This window comes from Oryza sativa, chromosome 5 (assembly GCF_034140825.1).
Source record: "Oryza sativa Japonica Group chromosome 5, ASM3414082v1".
Taxonomy (NCBI): Eukaryota; Viridiplantae; Streptophyta; class Magnoliopsida; order Poales; family Poaceae; genus Oryza; species Oryza sativa.
Genome location: NC_089039.1, coordinates 27,807,561 through 27,828,505, shown reverse-complemented (window position 1 = coordinate 27,828,505; position 20,945 = coordinate 27,807,561). Strand labels below are relative to the sequence as shown.

Here is a 20,945-nt window from a genome sequence, read left to right as displayed (position 1 = left end):
ACATCGTCCTCTTCTCCTCTTTATTTTCTTCTCCTCCTCTTCTCTTTCCCTTCTTCTTCACTGAGTGAGCGCGATGGGCGGGCGGTGGGCGAGAAAGACAACGGGTCTGCGCGGCAGCTGAGCGGCGGACGACGGCGACAAGTGAGCGCGGTCGGCGGACAAAGCGGCGATGGGCGGGCGGCGGGCAGAGCGGATGGCGCCCCATGCCCCATGGCGTGGTGGCGGAGATATCGGCCGATCCGGAGTCCAGGAGCACAGAAAGCGTGTAGGACTCATCGACGACGGGGCCGAGCGGGACGTTGGGGTCGGAGACGGAGAGCGCGAGGATGAGGACAGGGACGCGAGAGAGGGTGTACTTGGCGAGGGGAACTAGCGGCGAGAACGACGTGCTCGTTCGCTCTGTCCGCTCCGCGCGCCGCTCTCGCCGCCTCCGCCGACACGGCTGGCAGAGTAGGGCGGCGGAGCTCGCCCACCGCCGCCACGCTCCTTCTTCAGCCACCTCCGCTGTTACGGCCCCCCTCCGCCTGCCGTGCTCGTCCACTTGCCCGCCACCATGCTCCCCCGCCGTCCGTTGCGCTTGCCTTCCGCTCTCTCACCACCGCCCATCGCCGCTCTGCCCGCATCCCAGCGCCGCTCCGCCCGTCGCTGTTCCGCCCGCCTCCATTCTGCCCACAGGCCGCGCCCGCCGCCGCTTCGCTGGTGCGTGGACCCGCCGCCCGCCCATCGCCCATCGTACTCACTTAGTGAAGAAGAAGAGAAAGAGAAGATGAGGAGAAGAAAAGAAAGAGAAGAGAAGAGGACGATGTGTAACTGACATGTGGGCCCTACATACTTTTTATTTTTTTTTTTGCTGACTAGGATGCCACGTCAGCGAAACCATCCACATATACTGCCATGAGACCTCTTTTGAACGGTTTGTGTGAGTTTAGGGTACACATTTATGGTTTTGTTGTTTAGGGACCTTGAAAAATCTCGCTGTTAAGTTGATGGATCTCCGCTGAACTTATTCCTTTCCCGGAACGGAAGACGGCCTGTCCCTTAGTTGGGCTAAGTCTGGGGCAGTGCTCATGGGCCGCTGAACTGATCCAACCAGGCCGAATTTGCCTGTACTCTGCTGTACAGCACTCTACAAGTGAAACCGCGACGACGTAGAGCGACTGCCGCCTACTGGCACAGAGGATCAGAGGAGCGTAGCAACGTGCAATCCCGCTCCAAGGTGGATAAATGCTTCGGCCAAATCTCACCATTTTGCACCGTGCATCTCACGTGGCACGTGACCGGAGTAACGAAGCGGAGCACTGGTACAACTACGCTGTAGCTGTAGCACCAAACGGCTAGAACGAACGAGGCCGGGTTTCAAATTTGAAACGCGAGGTGCGCCGCGCGGGCCCCACAGAGCGTCGACGGCGAGGTGACCGCCCACCCGCGGCCCCGGTAGTCAGTCCGGCAGACGGACGGTCCAGATCGCCCGGTGGGTCCTCCTCTCGCCCTTGGGGAACTACAGGCGCTCCAGTGGCTCCACTAGCCACAATGGATGCTAGGGCAAGTTTTATAATAGATGTGGTGGTCACCTCCAATTTTATCCACATCATCTATCCAAAAATTAAAATTAACTTATGTAGATGCATTGTATTTAATACACTAGTCCCAATACACTTGCCACCAATCAGCCATCTTATTTTCTCTTCTTTATTGAAATTTGTGTGAAGGTTGTCCCTTAGAGCAGGTTCAATAGGCTTATGTCAGCCGACGATAGGAATAAACAATTTAGTTTTTGGCTAAGGTGGAGCAGAGAGAACGGAAGGAGAGAGAAAAGCTGGCGCTTAATTAGTCGCGAGCTCCAGCACATAGTTCCATGCATGCATGGCTGCCCTGCCAATCGCAAGAGCTGATCAGATTAGAAGATTATAAAATAATCTTTTAGAGGAATGTGCTAATGTAGCTACTTGTTTTACAAGCTAATCTCTTTCCATTATTTTTTGTTGACATGGAACTTTTGGAGCCGGTAGCCAGCTATACTATTAAACTTGCTCTTAGAGCAAGGTCAATAGTATAGCAACTACTGGCTCTAAAACATCTATAGCTAATCTAATAGCTCATTCATACAATAGTTAACTATAAAAATATACTACATCATTAATACACGGTCCCACCTCTCATACACATATAACATTTTGGAGTCCGTGTTGCAGCCGGCTACAAATCTGTAGCCCGCTTTCTTCTCTCTCTTCTCTTTTCTTCTCGATATATGGTTACAGCCGGTTTATAACCTGCTATTGTACCTGCTCTTACATGAGGGGTGGCTCCTCCCCTTTCTCTTCTTTTCTCTCCTCCACATCATTATTTAAGCATACATGTCACTTTGGAGTTTGTGCTTAGAACCTTATAGTACTTGCCCTTATCGCAAGTGTAGGATGGGCCCTTCTGCACCGGAGCGGTCTTTTAACACATACTCCCTACGTCCCGAAAAAAGGCAAACCGTGAGTTCCCGTGCCAACGTTTGACTGTCCGTCTTATATGAAATTTTTTTATAATTAATATTTTCATTATTGTTAGATGATAAAACATGATTAATATTTTATGCGTGACTTATCTTTTTAATTTTTTCCATATTTTTTTCAAATAAGACGGATGGTCAAATATTGGGCACGGAAACCAGGGTTTGTCTTTTTTTGGGACGGAGGGAGTAATTAATTAAGTATTAGCTATTTTTTTTAAAAAAAGGATTAATTTGATTTTTTAAGTAACTTTCGTATAGAAAATTTTTGTAAAAAACACACCGTTTAGTAGTTTAAAAAACGTGCGCGAGGAAAACGAGGAAGATGAGTTGGTAATATGGGGTTGCAAAACAGCCAAATGTCCTTTTGCCCCCCAAAACACGAGCGAAATATTTGTGCCGCCGTGAGAGGAGAGCCCACCGACTACGGTAGCTAGCTCGTCGTTCGCCGGATGGTCTGGACGTCTGGTCCCTGCCCGTTAGTTCTGGTGCTATGCTGCGCTTTGCCATCCTGTGCAGCTACCAATTCGAAATCAAACCCATGGTGAAACCTGTGATTACGCAGTTACCCCCTTTGGTTTTTGGTTATTACGAGAAGCATGATCGTTTCGTTTGCAGCGATCAACAGATAAAATCTTTATATATCTGTTTTTAACATGATTTTTTAAAATTACTGGACAATAAATTATAATAAAAACCTAAAATTAATTTCAAAATTAAGTTTTTGAATTTATTTTTTTACAACGGCTTATAAGTTATTATAAAAAGCAAGCAATGGAGTGTAAGATATAAAGACATGATTATCATTAAAAATTGTTGACCGGTTCTATAGCGGTATCATGGATAATCACTTATCGCTTGATAACCGATGGTATTTGGATAAATTTTACTAAAAACTGATGCAGGTAGCGCGCATGTATTTCAAGTTCAAATTTTAGGACATTACACTACACCAAGCAAGGGCCCGGGTGTAAGAAGTGTAAGATACAAAAAGGATCATTCGAAATTACCAAACTGGCCCTCCATCTTCCACACGCTCAAACTGGCCCGTTTCTTCTGGATTTTTCACATTTTGGTCCTTTTAAAAAACTTATTTCGCAAGTAGATCCCTAGAAAAACTTATCCCAAAAATGGTCCTTTTTGGGGCGCCAGAGTGGCTGGCGCCGTCGTTTAACAGGACGGCGCCAGCCTCTTTGGCGCCGTCCCACCGCCGACGTGGCGGGGCGATGCTGAGGTGGCTAGGGGGAGTGCGCCAGAGTGGCTGGCGCCCCCCCCCCCGAAATTTTTTATTTTTGTTTTATTTGTTTGATATTTTTTTCACGCTTAGGGACACACATGAACCAACCATACAAAAATTGAACTCAAATGGACGTAATATGTGACATGTAGAATTTTTCCTCTCCTTTCCTCTCTCCGAACTAGTGCAGAGGAGAGATGTGCAACTTTTTTATTTTTATTTTATTTTTTTGATATTTTTTTCACACTTAGGAACTCACAGGAACCAACCACGTAAAAAATAAACTCAAACGGACGAAATATGTGGCATGTGGAATTTTCCAAAGCTCCACCGAAAAACTTCTCTCCTCGAAAACACAATCTTGCAAGCGGAATTTGGAGGTTTTAATATCGCCGAACCCGGCAAAGCGGGAGAGAATCGGATGTAACTTTTTCTGTAGATGTCCGTGCATATATTATTTGCCTGATTCCGAGTCCGTATGAGAAAGTTATGCCTATTTTAATAGATGGCATATTTTGTCCGTTTCGGTAGAGTTTTGGAAAATTCTACATGTCACATATTTTGTCCGTTTGAGTTTATTTTTTATACGGTTGGTTCCTATGTTCTCCTAAGTGTGAAAAAAATATCAAAAAAATGAAATAAAAATAAAAAAATTACATCTCTATGTACTGTTTAATTTATATATGTCATTTCATGTGGTTATATTTTGAATTAGATTAAGTAATTTCATATAGTGGTAGAGTGCATTATGTTTAACATGCTGATCAAAGGGTTTTACTAAAGGAGTTATGGTCTAATTTTAGTGAAGGTGCAAAGTAGACTAAGTGGTATGCTAGATATTTTCAGACTTAGCTAAGTGGTAGTTCGAGTTTAAATTTTTTTTGTGGTTGGTTGTATCGTGATCCTGAGTGTGAAAAAACATCCGAAAAAATAAAATAAAAATGACACCGTTGCAACTCTATACAGAGAAACAGGAATGGAGGCGGCGGCGCCAGCCATGCTGGCGCCCTCCTCCCTGGGGCGGCACCAGCCTGGCGCCCTCATCCTGCCACGTCGGTTCGCGTGCGCCACGGTGGCAGGAGGACGGCGCCAGAGAGGCTGGCGCCGTTCCGTTGGATGACGGCGCCAGCCACTCTGGCGCCCAAAAAAGGACCATTTCTGGGATAAGTTTTTTAAGGGGTCTATTTGCGAAATAAGTTTTTTAAAAGGATCAAAATGTGAAAAATCCAGCCCGTTTCTTCCCCACGAAGCCTTTTTCCAAAGTCCAAATCACCAAACCGTCGCGGCGCACCACCATACACAGCCCGAGGCCGCGCAGCTCTCGACCCCGACGCGGCTCGGCAGTCGGCATCGCCAACCCTCATCTCCCCCCCTCCTCTCCACCGACCTCGATCTCGCCCCTCCCCCCACGCGCGCGATCTCGCCCAGATCTCGCTGAGCCGCCGCCGCCGCCGCAGCAGCAGCGGCCATGGAGAACCTGATCTCGCTCGTCAACAAGCTGCAGCGGGCCTGCACCGCCCTCGGCGACCACGGCGAGGAGAGCGCCCTCCCCACCCTCTGGGACTCGCTGCCGGCCATCGCCGTCGTCGGAGGCCAGGTTCCCGTCGTTTCCCCCCTACCCGTTTTTATCTCGCTCGGATCTGGCCCCTCGCGCCTCAGCTGCGTCGATCTGGATCTCGCGAGTTGCTGGTAGGGCAGAAAGGATTAGTAGCCGATGCGGTCTAGCTACGATTGGATCTACGATTGCTGTGCTCGCCGAAGACTAGATTTGGACGCTTACATGAAATCGATAGGTTTTGTAGCAACTGAAGCTACTAAACTAGTTGATGGAACCATCCAGCTCGATGGAATTTTGTGCGGAGTTGCGCCTGTTAGAAATGGTTTAAGCTTATTTCTGTACCAGAATGGGTGTACTTCGGTAACCTGACGTTTGAACTTTCCTGATACGTTTGATAGAGTTCGGGTAAATCCTCGGTGCTGGAGAGCGTTGTTGGGAAGGATTTCCTACCAAGAGGCTCAGGTATGGCGGTTCCAATAGCAAGTGCTTGTATAATTCAGTGTTATTGCTCCTGTTTTATCTGATTTGGAATTTTTGGATTTGGTTTCCAGGCATTGTCACCCGTCGTCCCTTGGTGCTGCAGCTTCATAGGATCGACGGAGACAGAGAATATGCAGAGTTCATGCACCTTCCCAGGAAGAGATTCACTGATTTCGGTACTCCATCTACCTTTTCCTTCATTTTTGGTCATATCATTCTGTGATTAAAATTGCGAGATTGCATGTTTATGGAGATCATATATTCAAACTGAACTAGATTGCCAATGTTGGATGATAGTCAAACATATATGATTACACCTGTAATTGTTGGTGGAAACAGTCTTTCAAGTGCTAAACATATATTCAACTGCATGATGGTTAATGATGATAGTCGTATTCTTGCAGCTCTTGTGAGGAAGGAGATAGCTGATGAAACTGACAGAGAAACTGGTCGTTCAAAGCAAATATCATCGGTCCCTATTCATTTAAGCATATATTCTCCAAATGGTAAGATAACAATAATATAAAATGTCAGTTCGATGTAGTTGCTTTATCACAGTCAAATTGGTTCATTTTGATTATTGTTTGCTGAGATGGATATGTGGCTTAAAAGCTGTTCCTTTTGTCTGTTGCTTACTTAGTGAGATCTCTGTCATTGATAAGATGACCATACCTTATTTGTCTTTATATGTGCATGCCTGTTTATGATTTATCTGGTTTCTAGTATCTATTTTTGTTAGCGTCTTAACTCCCACTCTTTTGCAGTTGTGAACCTGACTCTTATCGATCTTCCTGGGCTTACTAAAGTTGCTGTTGGTCAGTATTACCCATTGTCATTTGTGAGCTATTTTCTTTTGTTTGTTCTTTTTAAAGAGGTCCATTTCCTGATTTACCACTTGCTATATGCTTTCCAGAGGGTCAGCCTGACAGTATTGTTCAGGACATTGAAAACATGGTTCGCTCGTTCATAGAAAAGGTATATTTTTTGCTGTAACCTTTTAATATTTGTCCACTGCCATTGCTGACTATGCTTGCCTTATTTCGGTACCATAGCTTTGTATGCACATATACAGTAATTTATTCTATGCATATTTGTTTCGACATTCTTATGATTTCAGCCATGTGTTAGCATATTTGGAATATGTTTTTTGTATCATGCATTATGCTTGTAGTGTGTGAGCTATGCTTATCTTGTCATGTATCATGTCTGTAATGTTGCAAAAGCTTATATGTATATCGACCCTTTTTGGTTTGTTTCAGCCCAATTGTATCATTCTGGCTGTTTCTCCAGCCAATCAGGATCTTGCAACTTCTGATGCAATTAAGATTTCACGGGAAGTTGACCCCAAAGGTATGCCTTTGTTGTAAGCCATTTGGATAAAGGATGGCAATCATGTTTTTTGAGATGTGGTTTGTCTTGTAATGTTCAGGTGAAAGGACGTTTGGTGTGCTTACAAAAATTGATCTAATGGACAAGGGCACCGATGCTGTTGATGTAAGTTTTTTCCCAGCTAAAATTAATTGCTAAAAACTTTATTATCGATACATTTTGTCCCCGGAGATGTCAACATGGATTATTGTTCCCTTGCTTTTGGGACCTTTTAAATCTCCTATGTTGAATATTCTTCTGTTCTATCTGTTGGAAGATATACAGTTGTAGAAAATGAAGGTTATGTTTGTTCTTTGAGCTGTATTTTCTTACGGTTCTTTTCTGCAGATATTGGAAGGCAGATCATACCGGCTCCAACAACAATGGATTGGTGTCGTCAATCGATCTCAGCAGGATATCAACAAGAATGTGGACATGATTGCTGCTAGGCGCAGAGAGCGTGAATATTTTTCAACTACGCCAGAATACAAGCACCTTGCTCATAGGATGGGATCAGAACATTTAGCAAAGAGTCTCTCGAAGGTATGCCTTTCATTTCGTTTCTAATGTAGAATACCTGTAACTCTGTTTGGTATATTGACTCTTAAATGTTTTGGTGTATATGTAGCATTTGGAGACTGTTATTAAGTCAAGAATCCCAGGGCTCCAATCTCTCATTACAAAGACAATTGCCGAACTGGAGACAGAACTTAATCGACTTGGGAAGCCCATTGCTACAGATGCTGGAGTAAGATTAGGGCTTTTTTATTCTTTAATTAGATACTGGTTTATTGAGCCTAATTCTGCATCCCCTTTTTATGCTAATTGCTAATGTAGTGCCCATTTTTTTTGTGTATGTTCTTGATCATTGTGCTAATGGACATAATTGGTTTGTACATATTTGGCCATGCAGGGAAAGCTGTACACGATCATGGAAATATGCCGCATGTTTGATGGTATCTACAAAGAACATCTGGATGGAGTGTATGTTTCAAACTTAATGTTTCTGTTGCTAAATGTTCTCTTAGAAGTTTTATTGTAGCTACGTGTGTGCTTCCTGAATTCCGAGATAAAATAACATTTTATCCTAAAATAACATTTTCCCCTCTCTGATCTGTATAAGCCTTCTAAAATTTGTGTGGCCCTAATTTGATAAGCTCTCCTTTGGTGTTAGTCTTGTGTGTTTACTCCAACGTAAGCATACAGCCTATTTTAGGTTCTTGGCAAAGTAACCTGTTAATTTGTCTTGTATTTTTAAACAATAAATTTCTATCAAATGTAATAAAGATTTCAATAAGCTTGCTTGGGCGTACATGCACCTAGAATCTCCAGTTGTTTTTCTTTCAGAAGAAAGGGATCGTCGAATTTAACCCTAAAACCTAATTACATGATAGCACTTACAAAGTTATTGCTAATAAAGATTTGCATATTTTCTTGCTGCTGAAGTATGCAATTTAACACAATTTAACTTGTAGATTGTTATATGCAATTAGCATCATTCTCCCTTGTGTGCTTGTTCTTTTGTGAATTGAATGTTGCTTTCCCTGATGCTTACCCACAAAAATTCTAATGTCCAGGCGTCCTGGTGGTGAGAAAATCTATCATGTCTTTGACAATCAGTTTCCTGTAGCCATTAAACGGTTGCAGTTTGACAAACAACTGGCAATGGAAAATGTGAAAAAGCTCATAACGGAGGCTGATGGATACCAACCTCATTTAATAGCTCCAGAGCAAGGATATCGACGGCTCATAGAGTCTTGTCTTGTTAGTATCAGAGGTCCTGCTGAGGCAGCTGTGGATGCGGTATGCTATCTATTAATTTGATCTATTTTTTAGTCTTAACAAAATAGCTTGAGCGTTTCTAACTTTTCGTGTCATATATTGTTGAAGAATGTGCACTACAACATTATCGTATGTTTGTTGTACTGACAGGTCCATGCGATACTCAAGGAATTAGTGCACAAGGCCATCAATGAAACACATGTAAGTCTTCGCACTGTTGCACAATGTTTTCTGTAACTTATACTGGGGAATATGTGCATTCTGATGGTACATGAGGTATACTGATTGTACTAGGAGTTTAGGAGGTAATCAATTAATACTGTTGAAATTTTTGCCTTCTGTTGTTTCAATATTTTGTCTTTCTAATAAAATCTGAACCTGGAACTTTTTTGCTCGACTTAAGATGAGAAGCAGCATGATAATTAATTTGCATGCTTGTCAAATTGTCATTACTCCACTTGTAATTGTGTAAGCGTCCTAAAAGATGTGAGTGAGTTCTCTGCAGGAGCTGAAGCAGTTCCCCACTCTTCGTGTGGAAGTAGGCAATGCGGCTTTTGAGTCATTGGACAGAATGAGGGATGAAAGCAAGAAAAACACATTAAAGCTTGTTGATATGGAATGCAGCTACTTAACCGTAGATTTCTTCAGGAAACTTCCCCAGGATGTTGAGAAGGGTGGAAATCCAAGCCACTCTATTTTTGATAGATATAATGATTCTTATCTTAGACGAATTGGTAAGTCATCAACCATTCTTCCTTGTATATATTCAATGTATACTGTTACTGCTTTGCAATGATGGCCATTTGTTGAAGTTGAGAAGTGGTTTATCATATTGTTGCAACCTTGTGTAATATTGCCCACTAATTTAGTTTAATGATGAATATACATGCCATCAAGGCTTTGCTTGGCTGCCTTTTAACTTATTTTACCTGTATTTTCTGCTGAACCTTGCTACAATTCATACTCAACAGGAACAACGGTTCTGGCATATATTAACATGGTATGTTCAACCTTGAGGAACTCTATTCCGAAATCTATTGTCTACTGTCAAGTGCGGGAGGCAAAGCGCTCACTGCTCGATCACTTCTTTACTGAATTGGGAGCAAGAGAGGTGAGTTCTTCTTTCTTAAAGCTTAATAAAGCATAACATAAGTTTTTGGGCCCTGTTTTACATTTTTTTTGGTGTGCCTTTTAAAGTCCAACAGAATTGATCTAACTAGTAATACTGCCTTTTAAATGTTATGCAGATTAAACAACTTTCTAAGCTTCTTGATGAAGACCCCGCCGTCATGGAACGGAGGACTAATCTTGCGAAGAGGCTGGAGCTATATCGGAGTGCTCAAGCAGAAATTGATGCGGTTGCATGGTCCAAATAGTCCTGATCATCTACTTATCATACTCATGTTTCTCCTTTACTCCCAGTTGGTGATCCTCCCCTATCTTGGGGCATATATAGCTGATTTTACCCCGTTCTAGGTCATTCATAGATCAACGCAGCTGTGAGGTGTCATTTGGTTTGTGCTTTTGTTCCTTGTGCTTGAGGATCTAGGAGACACCAGGCTGCTGTACTTTTTGTATTACGACCAAGTTCATATATCGTGTTTAATTTTTGTCACAGCCCATTCTTTCGTTCCGTTTACATATATCGTCTTCAATTTGTTACTAGTCCATTCTTTCGCTCCCTTTATTTTCAGCTTGTTTAATTTGTATTATTTGTATGTGTCTTTAGTCCATGTAGATGTTTATCCGAGTTTTCAGAGTTCTAACATAGCATGGAGGATTAAATATAAATGAAAAAAATAACTAATTGTATACATTGTGTAAATTGCGAGACGAATCTTTTAAGCCTAATTGCTCCATGATTTGATAACGTGGTGCTAATGACATTGTGTGTAAATTTGTCTCGCAGTGTGCAAATGAAATATGTAATTTGTTTTGTTATTAGTCTATGTTTAATACATTAAATGTGTGTCCGTATATCCGATGTGACACACCCAAACTTATCCGATGTGACACCAAAACTTTACACTCATAGATCTAAGCACCCCCATACTACAGAGGAAACTCAATCAAGTATGGTGAAGATGAGTGTAGTGGAAACTGAACCAAGAAAAGGTGACGCTGCCACCGGTGTTGTTGCTTTTATCGTAAGGAAAAAACAATTACAGTAGACACATTTTTTCTATGATTGGTTGCTCGAATCTCCAGTTCAAAACACACGCAGAGAACCTAACAGTTAAGTTTGTCCAGGTTGCACTGACGATTTCACTGCTAGTACGAAACGGACAAACAACAATTGAAAATTGCATGCGTATTGTAGTGTTTCATGTCTTTCCCTGGTAATACTTGTTCACCAATCTTTCTGAATACTCCCCGAATGTAAGAGTTCCATTCGGTGGGATCAACTGCCAGAAGTTAAAACATAGATTACTATATCAGAAAAAGGCACGCAGGAGCACTGAATGCAAGTTTCTGATTAGGAACAAACCTCTTGATGATACGGAATTTCACTTGGAAACTTGAGCTTTTCATCCCTACAAAATATTTCACAATAAAAAGAAAATGTCAGCAAACCCACATTAATCAGACCTAGGCTTTGAAAATCTACGTGCCGAATTCGTAACGGCAAGCATATTACTATTGATTATTGAGTATTGACCGTATAAATGAACAAACCCACATAACACATAATGATGAGGGAAAACCAGTACTCTTCATGTGGGCTAACATTATGTGTTGAAATTGGTTGGGAGCTTTGGCAAGTGGCAAGTCACTAGTAGGATGAGGGGCAGGAAACTCAAAAGTTCTCCATGTGAGAGAATATGTGAACACTACAATTTGGTCAAGAAAACTGCACATACCAATCTGGTTGCATGAACATCGCGAAGGTCGAACGATCAACATTCGAGGCGTTTTCACTGCTGGGGGCCTAGAGACAACAGTAAAAGTATAAATTACTTTACAACTGCAGGAACTAGGAACACTGATTACCCATGACTACAAATTTATAGTACAATACCTTCACACAGTGTGGAGTTGCACATAGACGACCTCTTGATAGTATTTCAGTGGTTTCTCCAACTTGGTAAGCCAATTCATTCTCCTCAAATGTAACCTTATGCAGTAAAATTTCAATTAGTGCAGACCACATAACCCTCTCCTGTATAATATGCTAATGCAATTCACAGGCAATTATTCAACTAACAATGATTAAACATTGTTTCAAATGCCTGGCTACATTTCCAAATCTGCAAGCACCGATCAATTTCAATGTAGAGATGACTGCGTACAACCTAAATTACAAAGCATCATCTTGATGATAAGTCTATAGTGATTAACAGGAAATTACCTTAACAACTTTATCATCACGAGTCCTTATATACAATCCAGCAGCACTATCAGGACAGGGGATCTCCATTGAATTTTTCGTAAACAAGGCACATGTAAGTCCTGCATGTAGGATGCATAATCAGAATTGAAAAAAATATATAAATTAAAACAAACGTTTTTTAAACGCTAAAGCCTCATAGATGATAGTAGTAGGAAACAAAACGGAGATCAGATTTATGGTTATCAATATATGTATAATACAGTAAGGTTATGGGTTCAGAATTTCACCACATGCTCATTTGACCACAACAAACTTTCATGTTCAGGAGTTATCGTGCAACTGATAATATTCAACCATAGGGATAACATGTATTACCTGTTAAAGATCCATGGTCAGTATGCCATCCACACCACGATGAAACAGAACCACCTTCCTCTTGTTTACTGAAATAAGAGACATGCAAGCATCAATCCTTACAACTAAAAGGCTAGAACATTGAAAAATCTTGAATCCAAAAAAAATATATTGATTGTTACAAAGGTAAGAAAAGTTAGAAAGCTTTGATCTACATGGACAACACATGTAAAATGCCTTATAATATGCGCGATGATATCGCGTGTCAATGGTGTGTAATACTTGATAGGCACCATCTTGCTGTTTAGTGGAATCGCGTGACATTGATCTTGTTTATCCATTCCTAAGTCTTATTAACTCCAAAATACAAGAAGGTCATAAAGGAATCACTGCCTAGAGATGCAATTCATGCATGTTTTTTCTTGTCAGAAATACTGTGTATACATCATATTTACCTAAATTGCCGGGGGTAGTAATACAGAAGGCGGCCCTTGTGACACCTTGAGCTGGCAATTGTCTGCTCAAGGCTTTCACCATCATATGGTCCCACTCCTTGCTGCATTACTGACAAACAAACAGAAGTTGGTCCAATTCACCAATGGAATACCAAACTTAAAGACCAAAGTACAGAGTTGACAATTATAATCAATCCAAAGGTTAAATTGTGGAGATTTTTTACTTAGCCAAACAGATGTGGTTTGTCCCTGGACATTTTTAAAGGAAATATCAGGTAAGCCTATAGAATTATATAGTACATACCATAGCGATCACAATGATGAGCCAACATCAAGCCAACTTCCAACATCAGCTTTCCAAGAGCTTTAAATGCTACAAATGAAAGAAATGTTGTAAAAATGGTTGGATTCTAGCATGGAAATACATAATAAGTTCTACAAAAATCAAAACCACTTAAAAATATATTTCAGCATGTAATGATCATGAGGCACTGAAAATGAACATTAACCATTCAGTATCTTACATTTAGCACCTTGAGATACAAGACAGCCAGTAAGGTAAATGGAGTACAACCTTTGGTACATTTATTCAATACAGATATCCTGACTTATAACATATAAACATGTGCTATGGGCCTATGGCAAGTCCTCCATTTTAATGGCTAAAATAAGTAGGAATGGGTTATTAAAATAGTGATAAAAGGTAACAAATATGTACTGTTATACTGAGAAATAGCCCTCAAGTCAGTCAATATACATACATATGGTCAGTCAGTCATACCTATTTCGAGCTCAGGAAGATGACTGGCTGGCCATATATTTGTTCGGCAATAAGATGGGTACCTGCTGGTTCAATATTACATTAAAAACACCTATAATAAGGGTCATATTTGGTCTTTATGAGTATATGATACAACTCTTTTGCACTAGCAATACAATAGGTCATTTTGAGTGATACAAATGATCGACCATAGTAAGATAATTAAACTTTAATTAACTCAAATCATACTAAATTCGTTGGAGTTAGAATAATAAAGGTTGCCAAATTGTTCAGTTTTCTCCAGTGCTAAATTGTAACAGTAAACTGAGTTAAATTATTTATGTATGAAAAAACGAACCTTCTCACAAGTACATCATCAGTGGTTGGAGCATCCAAAATTGGGTTGGCATAAAAGGAGCCTTTGAATGTGTCTGTGATACAGATCTTTTCAATAAAGTGCAATATCTCACATATGGTAAGATGTATAATTAGATAAAAGTGCAAAAGTGCTTACCGAGTTTCCCTGACTCAAGTTTCTCTTTCCCATGACTCCATCCAAAGTTAAACCTAAGAGGCAAAGGAGCAAACTCATCATTGCTGTGTACTCACTCTAGACTGTCAAAATGGATAGAAGTTGAAGTACAATTCAGGTGTTGATCCTAACTAGGAGCTCCCAATTGGAGGACATAATAGGCTACATCAAATTCGTGATTAAGAACATAAGTACAGAACCAAATGGCACCACCATGCAGTTCTGTTTTCACCTGCTGTCTGGGTCTTCAAGTTCTTTCTTCACATCTTCAGGAAGGTTTGCAAATCTAAAAAAAAATGGAAGCAAGCAACAAGAGATTTCACTACAAATATCAAGCAAATGTTGAAACTGAAATGTGCCTCCTATGAACAACACAAAGATGAGACTAAGAGAAGAACATACTTTGGTGCCAGGCGCAGCAACGTTTTCCTTAGCACGGGAAAACCAGGCACCTGCAAAAAGACGGCTACAAAATTCAGTTCAGGAACTCGAAATTTTCTCTGCAGGCCAGGAACGCAGCGCGCATCAGTTTTCAACGCGTCACACTCACGTCAGCAATGGAGATGATCCCGAGCCCGTTGGGCCCGAGCCCTTCCTCGATCTTCCCGCTCAGGTCCCTATCCCTCTCCTGCATCAGCAGCAGAGAAAACGGCGTCGCAACTCTGATGGAATCAAGAACCATACGACGCTATGCAGCGGGTTCCTCTCTTACCTTGAGGTCGGAGAAGGGGATGGAGACCGTGCGCACGGACGGCGGCGGCGGCGAAGTCTGCATGGCGGCGAGGCAGCGGCACCGCACCGGACGACGGGACGAGAGCCGCCCGAGCGCGAGAGCGAGTGGTCGTCGTCTTCCTCCTCCTCGGGTGGTTGGTGCCCAGCCTGGCTGCGTCTGCTTCCGCACGAGACGACCAATCTCCATCTCCCCCGTCACTTATCTCGGCGTCGGATTCGTCTGGGACTCGAATGCCGGGAGGAGTGTAACAACTACTTTTTTTTGAGACCGAGACGTCAGTGTGTGTAGCGTCGCAGTCGCAGCCTCGCAGGTGAGAGGATTCACGCATCCGCGCCGGCGATTCCGCGGTGGCGCGGCGCTAGGCACGGCTGCTCCGGCATTTCGGAAGAGTTGAAAAGCCGGTTGATCTCGCGCGGTTTCCTGTAGATTTGATCTCGTCGCGATGCAGCGGTGCCGAAAAATTTGATGTGGGATAGTGTTTTCAATTAGCAAATTTAAATTCTAATATACTAGTACTGTGAACACGACTCTTCTTGTTTGAAGTATACTACATTTAAATTCAAATATACTTGCTTCTTATTTTAAGTATACTAACTAGTAGGATTGACTGGGAGGTCGCAAAGAATATTGGCACACTACACCACACGCAGTTCACTTGACGCACGACACAGAAGTCCAGTACAAAGTCATCCAATCGAATGAGATCCCTGTAGTTCCCATTTTACACGCAAGGTATCACGAATCAGATAATGGAAGCCAACTACTACCTCCACCACAAAATGTTGCTACGTAGTAAAAAACAACACTTTAGCAGTCGCAAGATCACTATCCTAAAATACTGCAAGCCAACAGTTTTGAACTTTTGATACGATGATTTGGTTCACAATAGCGATGTTATGTTTGTATAGATCAAAGGGCATCTGGTTCATGGAAAGCTATAGAAGGTTGCATTTGACAGTCACCATGACAATCAGACAGAAATTACAGATAAAGAGTTAACACCGCATGGAAATATCATTTCAACGCAAATGAGTGATTGGCATGCGTTGTACAAGATGCAACCAGATAGTCTGTGCAGTAAAACAAAAGCTAAACTCCTCAAAATCGCTTAAATTTCTCTGGCCGGTAAACCAAGTGACTAGCTGATATAAAACCTCCACGATGCCAACTACCAGTTTTGCAGAATAGGCAAGAAACCTGTTTCAGTTAAAAGTGAAATTACTGTTAGTTTTCAAACTTTTGACTTGTTATGCAAAAGGGAGATAAGCACAAAAAAAAAAACACAATGATAGCAAAATATATTATACCAAACGGACTGCATTATGCTCTGAAGACATTATCAACTATCAACACAAAGTCACAAAATTATGAAGAAATCCCACACGGTAGGTTTCTATCATACCACAATACCGAGAGATGGTTGTGTTCCAAGTTGTGTTCCACTAGTCAACCAGGACACCACTGGATCAGATAATGCAGATAGCCGCCAATAAATAGTCATTAACGTTTTCAACTTCCAATGCTAAGACTCACCAATTTCTACATTTATGCATAATAAGGGATTTGATCCATCATCAGGTAAAAAATCCAGAGCAAACCGATCTCAGGGATCTCAGGCAATTCCTCCTGCCACCCCAATTCCTTTTTAGTCAGGATGGGGCTATCATCCTAAACTGGATTGGGACCCCTAAACAAGGACAAAGTATGAAGGACACCTAGATCAATTAAACGGCAAAGCATATAGTGTAACACATTAGTTTACAACCCTCGAGATCACTATGTCACTCGGGCTCGCATGAATACTAGTTAACAGTAGGAAACTGACATATTAGATTAACAGATATTGAGGTCATTGGAGGCAAGGCTGTGAGGAACAGGTTGATGAGAGACCCATCAACCAAAGCATAGCCTCGTACTATGAGACCGCTGAATTTTATCTAGGGCCCCAACTTCCGAGCACCCCGCAGAGAACCTGCAGGTATTTCGAAGCTAGCAAAAGAGCTTCCCCCATTGGCATGGAGCCCTTAGACACAAACATAATGATCACTCACACCAAAACCTAACAATGCACCATTCCATCTAATCAGGCAACAACTGTCACAAATACAGAATCCAGGGAACAATTGCACAAGATTCTGACCAACCCCACGAGCTCGATGATTCAATGAACAATAAACATAACCAGAAGCAATAGTCAATAATACATCACCACATTGTAAAAGCTTGAAACAATTGGAACTAAGTACAGCACTCTACCTTAGATGCTGCTAGGGTACATGAAGACGCGGACCTTCTTGCCCTGCACCACCAAAACAATCCAGCATAAAACATCAGAAATGGACAACGAAACTACATACGACTGGACCAAAACAGGAAGGGATCAATGGATAGCGCGGACGACGGAGAGAGCGAGATTTACCATGGAGGTGGGCGGGAGGTTGGACCGGAACTTGGCGCGGACGACGCCGGAGTTGCCGTGCGGGCGGGTGACCTTGCCCCAGATGCAGCGGATGGTGGAGTCGTTGCTCTTCGTCTTGGCCTTGTAGACGTAGGCGATGCGCTTCCCGGCGTACCACCCAACCTCCTCCTTGGTGTTCACCCCCTCGATCTGCAGCAGCGACGTGTTCTCGTACTGGTTCGACTTCGACCTACGCGTGAAAATCAACGCCAAACCAAGATCAACACCACTCCACCGCGGCGATGACGGAGAAGGCAGATACCCCGCCACGCAGGGGGGGGGGGGTGAGAGCGAGCGGTCACCTCTTGTAGCCGAGGATGGTGCCGCGGACGTACAGCCTCACGCGCTGGCCTTGCCGTCCCTTCATCGTCGCCGGCGGCCGCCGAGGAGGGTGGAGATGGCGATGGCGGCGGCGGCGGGAACCGAGGAGGAGGGGAAGTGACGGCGCAGGGGAATGAGATGAGATGAGCCCTAGGGCATGTGGGGTTTTAAAAGTTTCTTGTGGTAGATTGGACGGCCGAGATTGCGTCTAGATGGACGGCGGATGTGCATCGAGATCCCCGTCGGAGAAGGCCCAAGATGAAAGGCCCATCTAATATATGGGCCTACAAACAAAGTGGACCTATAGTCCTTTTTTTGCGAGGGAAAATGGGCCTGTTAACATAGAGCCTCATCTTTTTCTTATGTTTATCAGCCAAATTTTAAATTTAGAGTTAATTTTAGGGTTTTGTCATTAAGGTTTATTTTCCATCCTTTGCTTTTAAATCACTAAGAACACATATATAAAAGTTTCACAGATTATTTTTTGTTTGCAAATATGTCGTTCATGATTGGGCTGAATAATCTCTTTATAACCATCTCAGTTTTTTTCGACGGCTTCAATTATGTGATATAAAATTTCATCTGCAGAATATTAAAAAAACATGACATAATTTTTCTGAAAACAAAAAAAATCAATATATGCTTTACACTATTGAATAATATTGAATTATTATGCATGAAAAAATAATTTTAAAGTAGTATTTGAAGACTGAGAGAGTATATACGTGATATTGTAGTATGGAATTACGCACTGCGTACGTGTTGACGCTTCTGTTCATTGTCTGGATGGTGGTGTGTTGATGTCGAGCTCGCATGTGTGTTGACGAGACTTTGCAAGTGTAGGTCTCGGCAGATTGAGATGTTTGGTTTTCTTATGCTTTGATGGCGTAGCTGTGACATAAATAATCAGACTCTGGGTGTAAAAAATAACAGATAAAAAAATAAAATGATGTGGACTAATACCTATAATACCTATTGCTGACTTGGACAAAGATTAGCTTCGATTCAGACTTTCAGAGGCAAATCATTTGCTCGCAAATTTCTCTACTTCTGTACGTATTTTTATTGCAGTCATGACAACGACCACAGGGGGATAAAAGAAAACAGATTAACGTTCTTGTTCAGACAAAGTTACTGTGTGAACAGAATAAAAATATACACTAGTAAATTATCACTCGATTAAGTTTCTCATACAGCTAGCGTCAGTGTTACGACCAGACTAACTACTGTGAATTTTTTTTTTCAACGCTTACGTGTGTGCAGATAACAATACCTAATGGTAATCACAGGCTTCTCAGATAGAACAAAGATAGCTGATGCTTGAACTGGTCATGCTGACTAGCTACCTCGATCCTCTGAACTCTGAAGTCTGAAATGTCATGGATTCAGAAGATACTGCCCAGCTTGCCCATGATAGAGCTAGCTTTTGCTTGCTTTGAATTATGAAGAGGTCAATGTTGCCTAACCACAATATGCCAACATGAGTTTTAGAGTATTATCCGTTGGCATCAATAGCTTCACCCATCATGATTCATGGCAGTGTGACGAAGGTAATCAACACTGTTTTGCTGATGAGTGACAGCTAAGCTGTGTAACGTCTCACCTCGATCGACAACACTCCGTCTGAATATTCCGATCACAACAAATATGTCAATGTCGAGGACAAGTTTGGTAGAAGGAAGCTGGTAGGCAGCAACATCCAGATCAGCCGATCGAATTTCGATTTCAATTCAAAAGGTTGTTTTTAGAGAATTCACAAAGAGTTGATGTGCTACAACTGCAAGTCTGCAACATATGAATCAATCTCCTCTTGCTTGCTAAAATAGCGTGACAAGAAATAAAAACCTGTTCTTTATCAAGCAAGGATGCATCTTATAAAACAAGGGGATTATTTACACATGGATATGAACATATCATGCTCATCATAAGTTGCACAATTGATAACTCTCTGCATACACTGCTGCGCCATGGCGGAGCCGACAGAGTTCGTCTTCTCAAGAAGCCAAGAGGAATCAAGAGAAGGAAAAAAAAACAAAGAGAGTAGAAATCACCAATTCAATTCACCATGTCACTAATTAAAAACTTGCTAGCTAATGTACTCGAGCTATATGTAATTTTATCAGGGCTCCAAAAATGTTACAGCTACTGTACTGTGCATGCAGAATTTTTTCGCAGTTGCAGTTCTTGCTTAATTTGCTAGTTCTCCGGTATGGCCACGAGCCGCGGCGCCCACGCGTCCCTGGCGCCACCGCCGCCGTGACCGTGGCCGTGGCCGCCGCGGAGCCCGGCGTTGAGCTCCACCATCTTGGCCTTCCTCTCGACAGCGCACCGCTCCTCCAGCCTCGCCATCAGCTCCGCCGCGTCCTTCCTCTTCATCACCACCTTCACCCGCATGCCGTCGCCGCCGTCGACGGCCGGCTCCACGTGGCACCCCGGCCACGCCATCCTCATCTCCTCCTCCTCCCCCGGCGTGTCTATCACCGGAACCACGTGCCTCGACGACGCCGCCGCCGCCGCCTTGCTGCTCCTGACAGCGGCGGTGGCCGGCGACTTCTTCCTCCTCTTCTTGACTCCCGAGGTGGCCACCGCCGTGGCCTCCTGGCACGGACATGGCAGCTGCAAGCTGTTGCCCATGCGACTACTACTAGATGCTTCTCTCTGTGTAGCTAAGCTTCGAGTGGAGAATCAATGGCGATGTGTGAGCTTTGAGTGGCACCTGGATGGAGAATTGGAGAAAGTGTGCGTTATATAGCGGTGAAGAGGAGAGCTTGACTTGTTCAGTAGGAGAAGCGAGCGTAAGTGATGGGGTATCAAATTATAGACTAAAATTAGGCAAATTTTTGCACTAAAAAAGAATTCTGATAGTAGCCTATTATGTACGTCATGCGTGTAACCTCGATCGATGGACTAGTCAGCCGGTCAGGTACGCTAATGACTGTTGACTAGCTTGTCAACGGTCTTTGGCTCGTATAAGTTGCAATAGTAAAAATATTTTTCCAAGCATACTGCAGCGAGTATGTACTTCCTTCGTCCCAAAATGTAATCATTTTTAGTTATAAATCTGGACAACTGTGTATCC

General features: G+C 42.7%; 4 protein-coding genes across 4 annotated transcripts; 1 reads left to right on the top strand and 3 right to left on the bottom strand.

Moving 5' to 3' along the window:
* Positions 1-5,018: 5,018 nt before the first annotated feature.
* On the top strand, positions 5,019-10,539 carry LOC4339566 (dynamin-related protein 5A). The gene is made up of 16 exons (XM_015783873.3): positions 5,019-5,331; positions 5,691-5,754; positions 5,844-5,948; positions 6,177-6,278; positions 6,537-6,587; positions 6,686-6,747; positions 7,032-7,122; positions 7,202-7,266; positions 7,489-7,683; positions 7,769-7,888; positions 8,054-8,124; positions 8,718-8,943; positions 9,073-9,123; positions 9,428-9,656; positions 9,894-10,033; positions 10,170-10,539. The coding sequence occupies exons 1-16, from the start codon at positions 5,203-5,205 to the stop codon at positions 10,296-10,298; spliced, it is 1,830 nt and encodes a 609-aa protein (XP_015639359.1). The 5' UTR covers positions 5,019-5,202; the 3' UTR covers positions 10,299-10,539.
* A 484-nt stretch (positions 10,540-11,023) lies between these two features.
* LOC4339565 (uncharacterized) lies at positions 11,024-15,340 on the bottom strand. Its single transcript, XM_015783874.3, has 15 exons — positions 15,067-15,340; positions 14,905-14,982; positions 14,757-14,806; positions 14,587-14,640; positions 14,337-14,389; positions 14,181-14,253; positions 13,844-13,905; positions 13,367-13,435; positions 13,063-13,171; positions 12,629-12,696; positions 12,272-12,372; positions 11,942-12,037; positions 11,784-11,851; positions 11,411-11,456; positions 11,024-11,327 (listed from the first exon to the last, which is right to left on the bottom strand). The coding sequence occupies exons 1-15, from the start codon at positions 15,271-15,273 to the stop codon at positions 11,247-11,249; spliced, it is 1,215 nt and encodes a 404-aa protein (XP_015639360.1). The 5' UTR covers positions 15,274-15,340; the 3' UTR covers positions 11,024-11,246.
* Positions 15,341-15,961: 621 nt separating this feature from the next.
* On the bottom strand, positions 15,962-18,036 carry LOC9271790 (large ribosomal subunit protein eL33z). Its single transcript, XM_015783875.3, has 4 exons — positions 17,848-18,036; positions 17,507-17,735; positions 17,344-17,386; positions 15,962-16,284 (listed from the first exon to the last, which is right to left on the bottom strand). The coding sequence occupies exons 1-3, from the start codon at positions 17,910-17,912 to the stop codon at positions 17,345-17,347; spliced, it is 336 nt and encodes a 111-aa protein (XP_015639361.1). The 5' UTR covers positions 17,913-18,036; the 3' UTR covers positions 15,962-16,284; position 17,344.
* Positions 18,037-19,717: 1,681 nt separating this feature from the next.
* Positions 19,718-20,584, bottom strand: LOC4339562 (uncharacterized). Its single transcript, XM_015782569.3, has one exon. The coding sequence runs from the start codon at positions 20,498-20,500 to the stop codon at positions 20,063-20,065; it is 438 nt and encodes a 145-aa protein (XP_015638055.1). The 5' UTR covers positions 20,501-20,584; the 3' UTR covers positions 19,718-20,062.
* Positions 20,585-20,945: the final 361 nt, after the last annotated feature.

Coding starts and splice junctions, on each gene's coding strand:
- LOC4339566 (XM_015783873.3), top strand. CDS start 5,203: ATGGAGAACCTGATCTCGCTCGTCAACAAGCTGCAGCGGGCCTGCACC. Junction 5,949..6,176: donor GAAGAGATTCACTGATTTCG/GTACTCCATCTA, acceptor GTATTCTTGCAG/CTCTTGTGAGGAAGGAGATA. Junction 7,123..7,201: donor ACGGGAAGTTGACCCCAAAG/GTATGCCTTTGT, acceptor TGTAATGTTCAG/GTGAAAGGACGTTTGGTGTG.
- LOC9271790 (XM_015783875.3), bottom strand. CDS start 17,912: ATGAAGGGACGGCAAGGCCAGCGCGTGAGGCTGTACGTCCGCGGCACC. Junction 17,736..17,847: donor ACCATCCTCGGCTACAAGAG/GTGACCGCTCGC, acceptor TTTCACGCGTAG/GTCGAAGTCGAACCAGTACG. Junction 17,387..17,506: donor ACCTCCCGCCCACCTCCATG/GTAAATCTCGCT, acceptor TTGGTGGTGCAG/GGCAAGAAGGTCCGCGTCTT.
- LOC4339562 (XM_015782569.3), bottom strand. CDS start 20,500: ATGGGCAACAGCTTGCAGCTGCCATGTCCGTGCCAGGAGGCCACGGCG.
- LOC4339565 (XM_015783874.3), bottom strand. CDS start 15,273: ATGGAGATTGGTCGTCTCGTGCGGAAGCAGACGCAGCCAGGCTGGGCA. Junction 13,172..13,366: donor TCATCATTGTGATCGCTATG/GTATGTACTATA, acceptor TTTGTTTGTCAG/TAATGCAGCAAGGAGTGGGA. Junction 11,328..11,410: donor AAATTCCGTATCATCAAGAG/GTTTGTTCCTAA, acceptor AACTTCTGGCAG/TTGATCCCACCGAATGGAAC.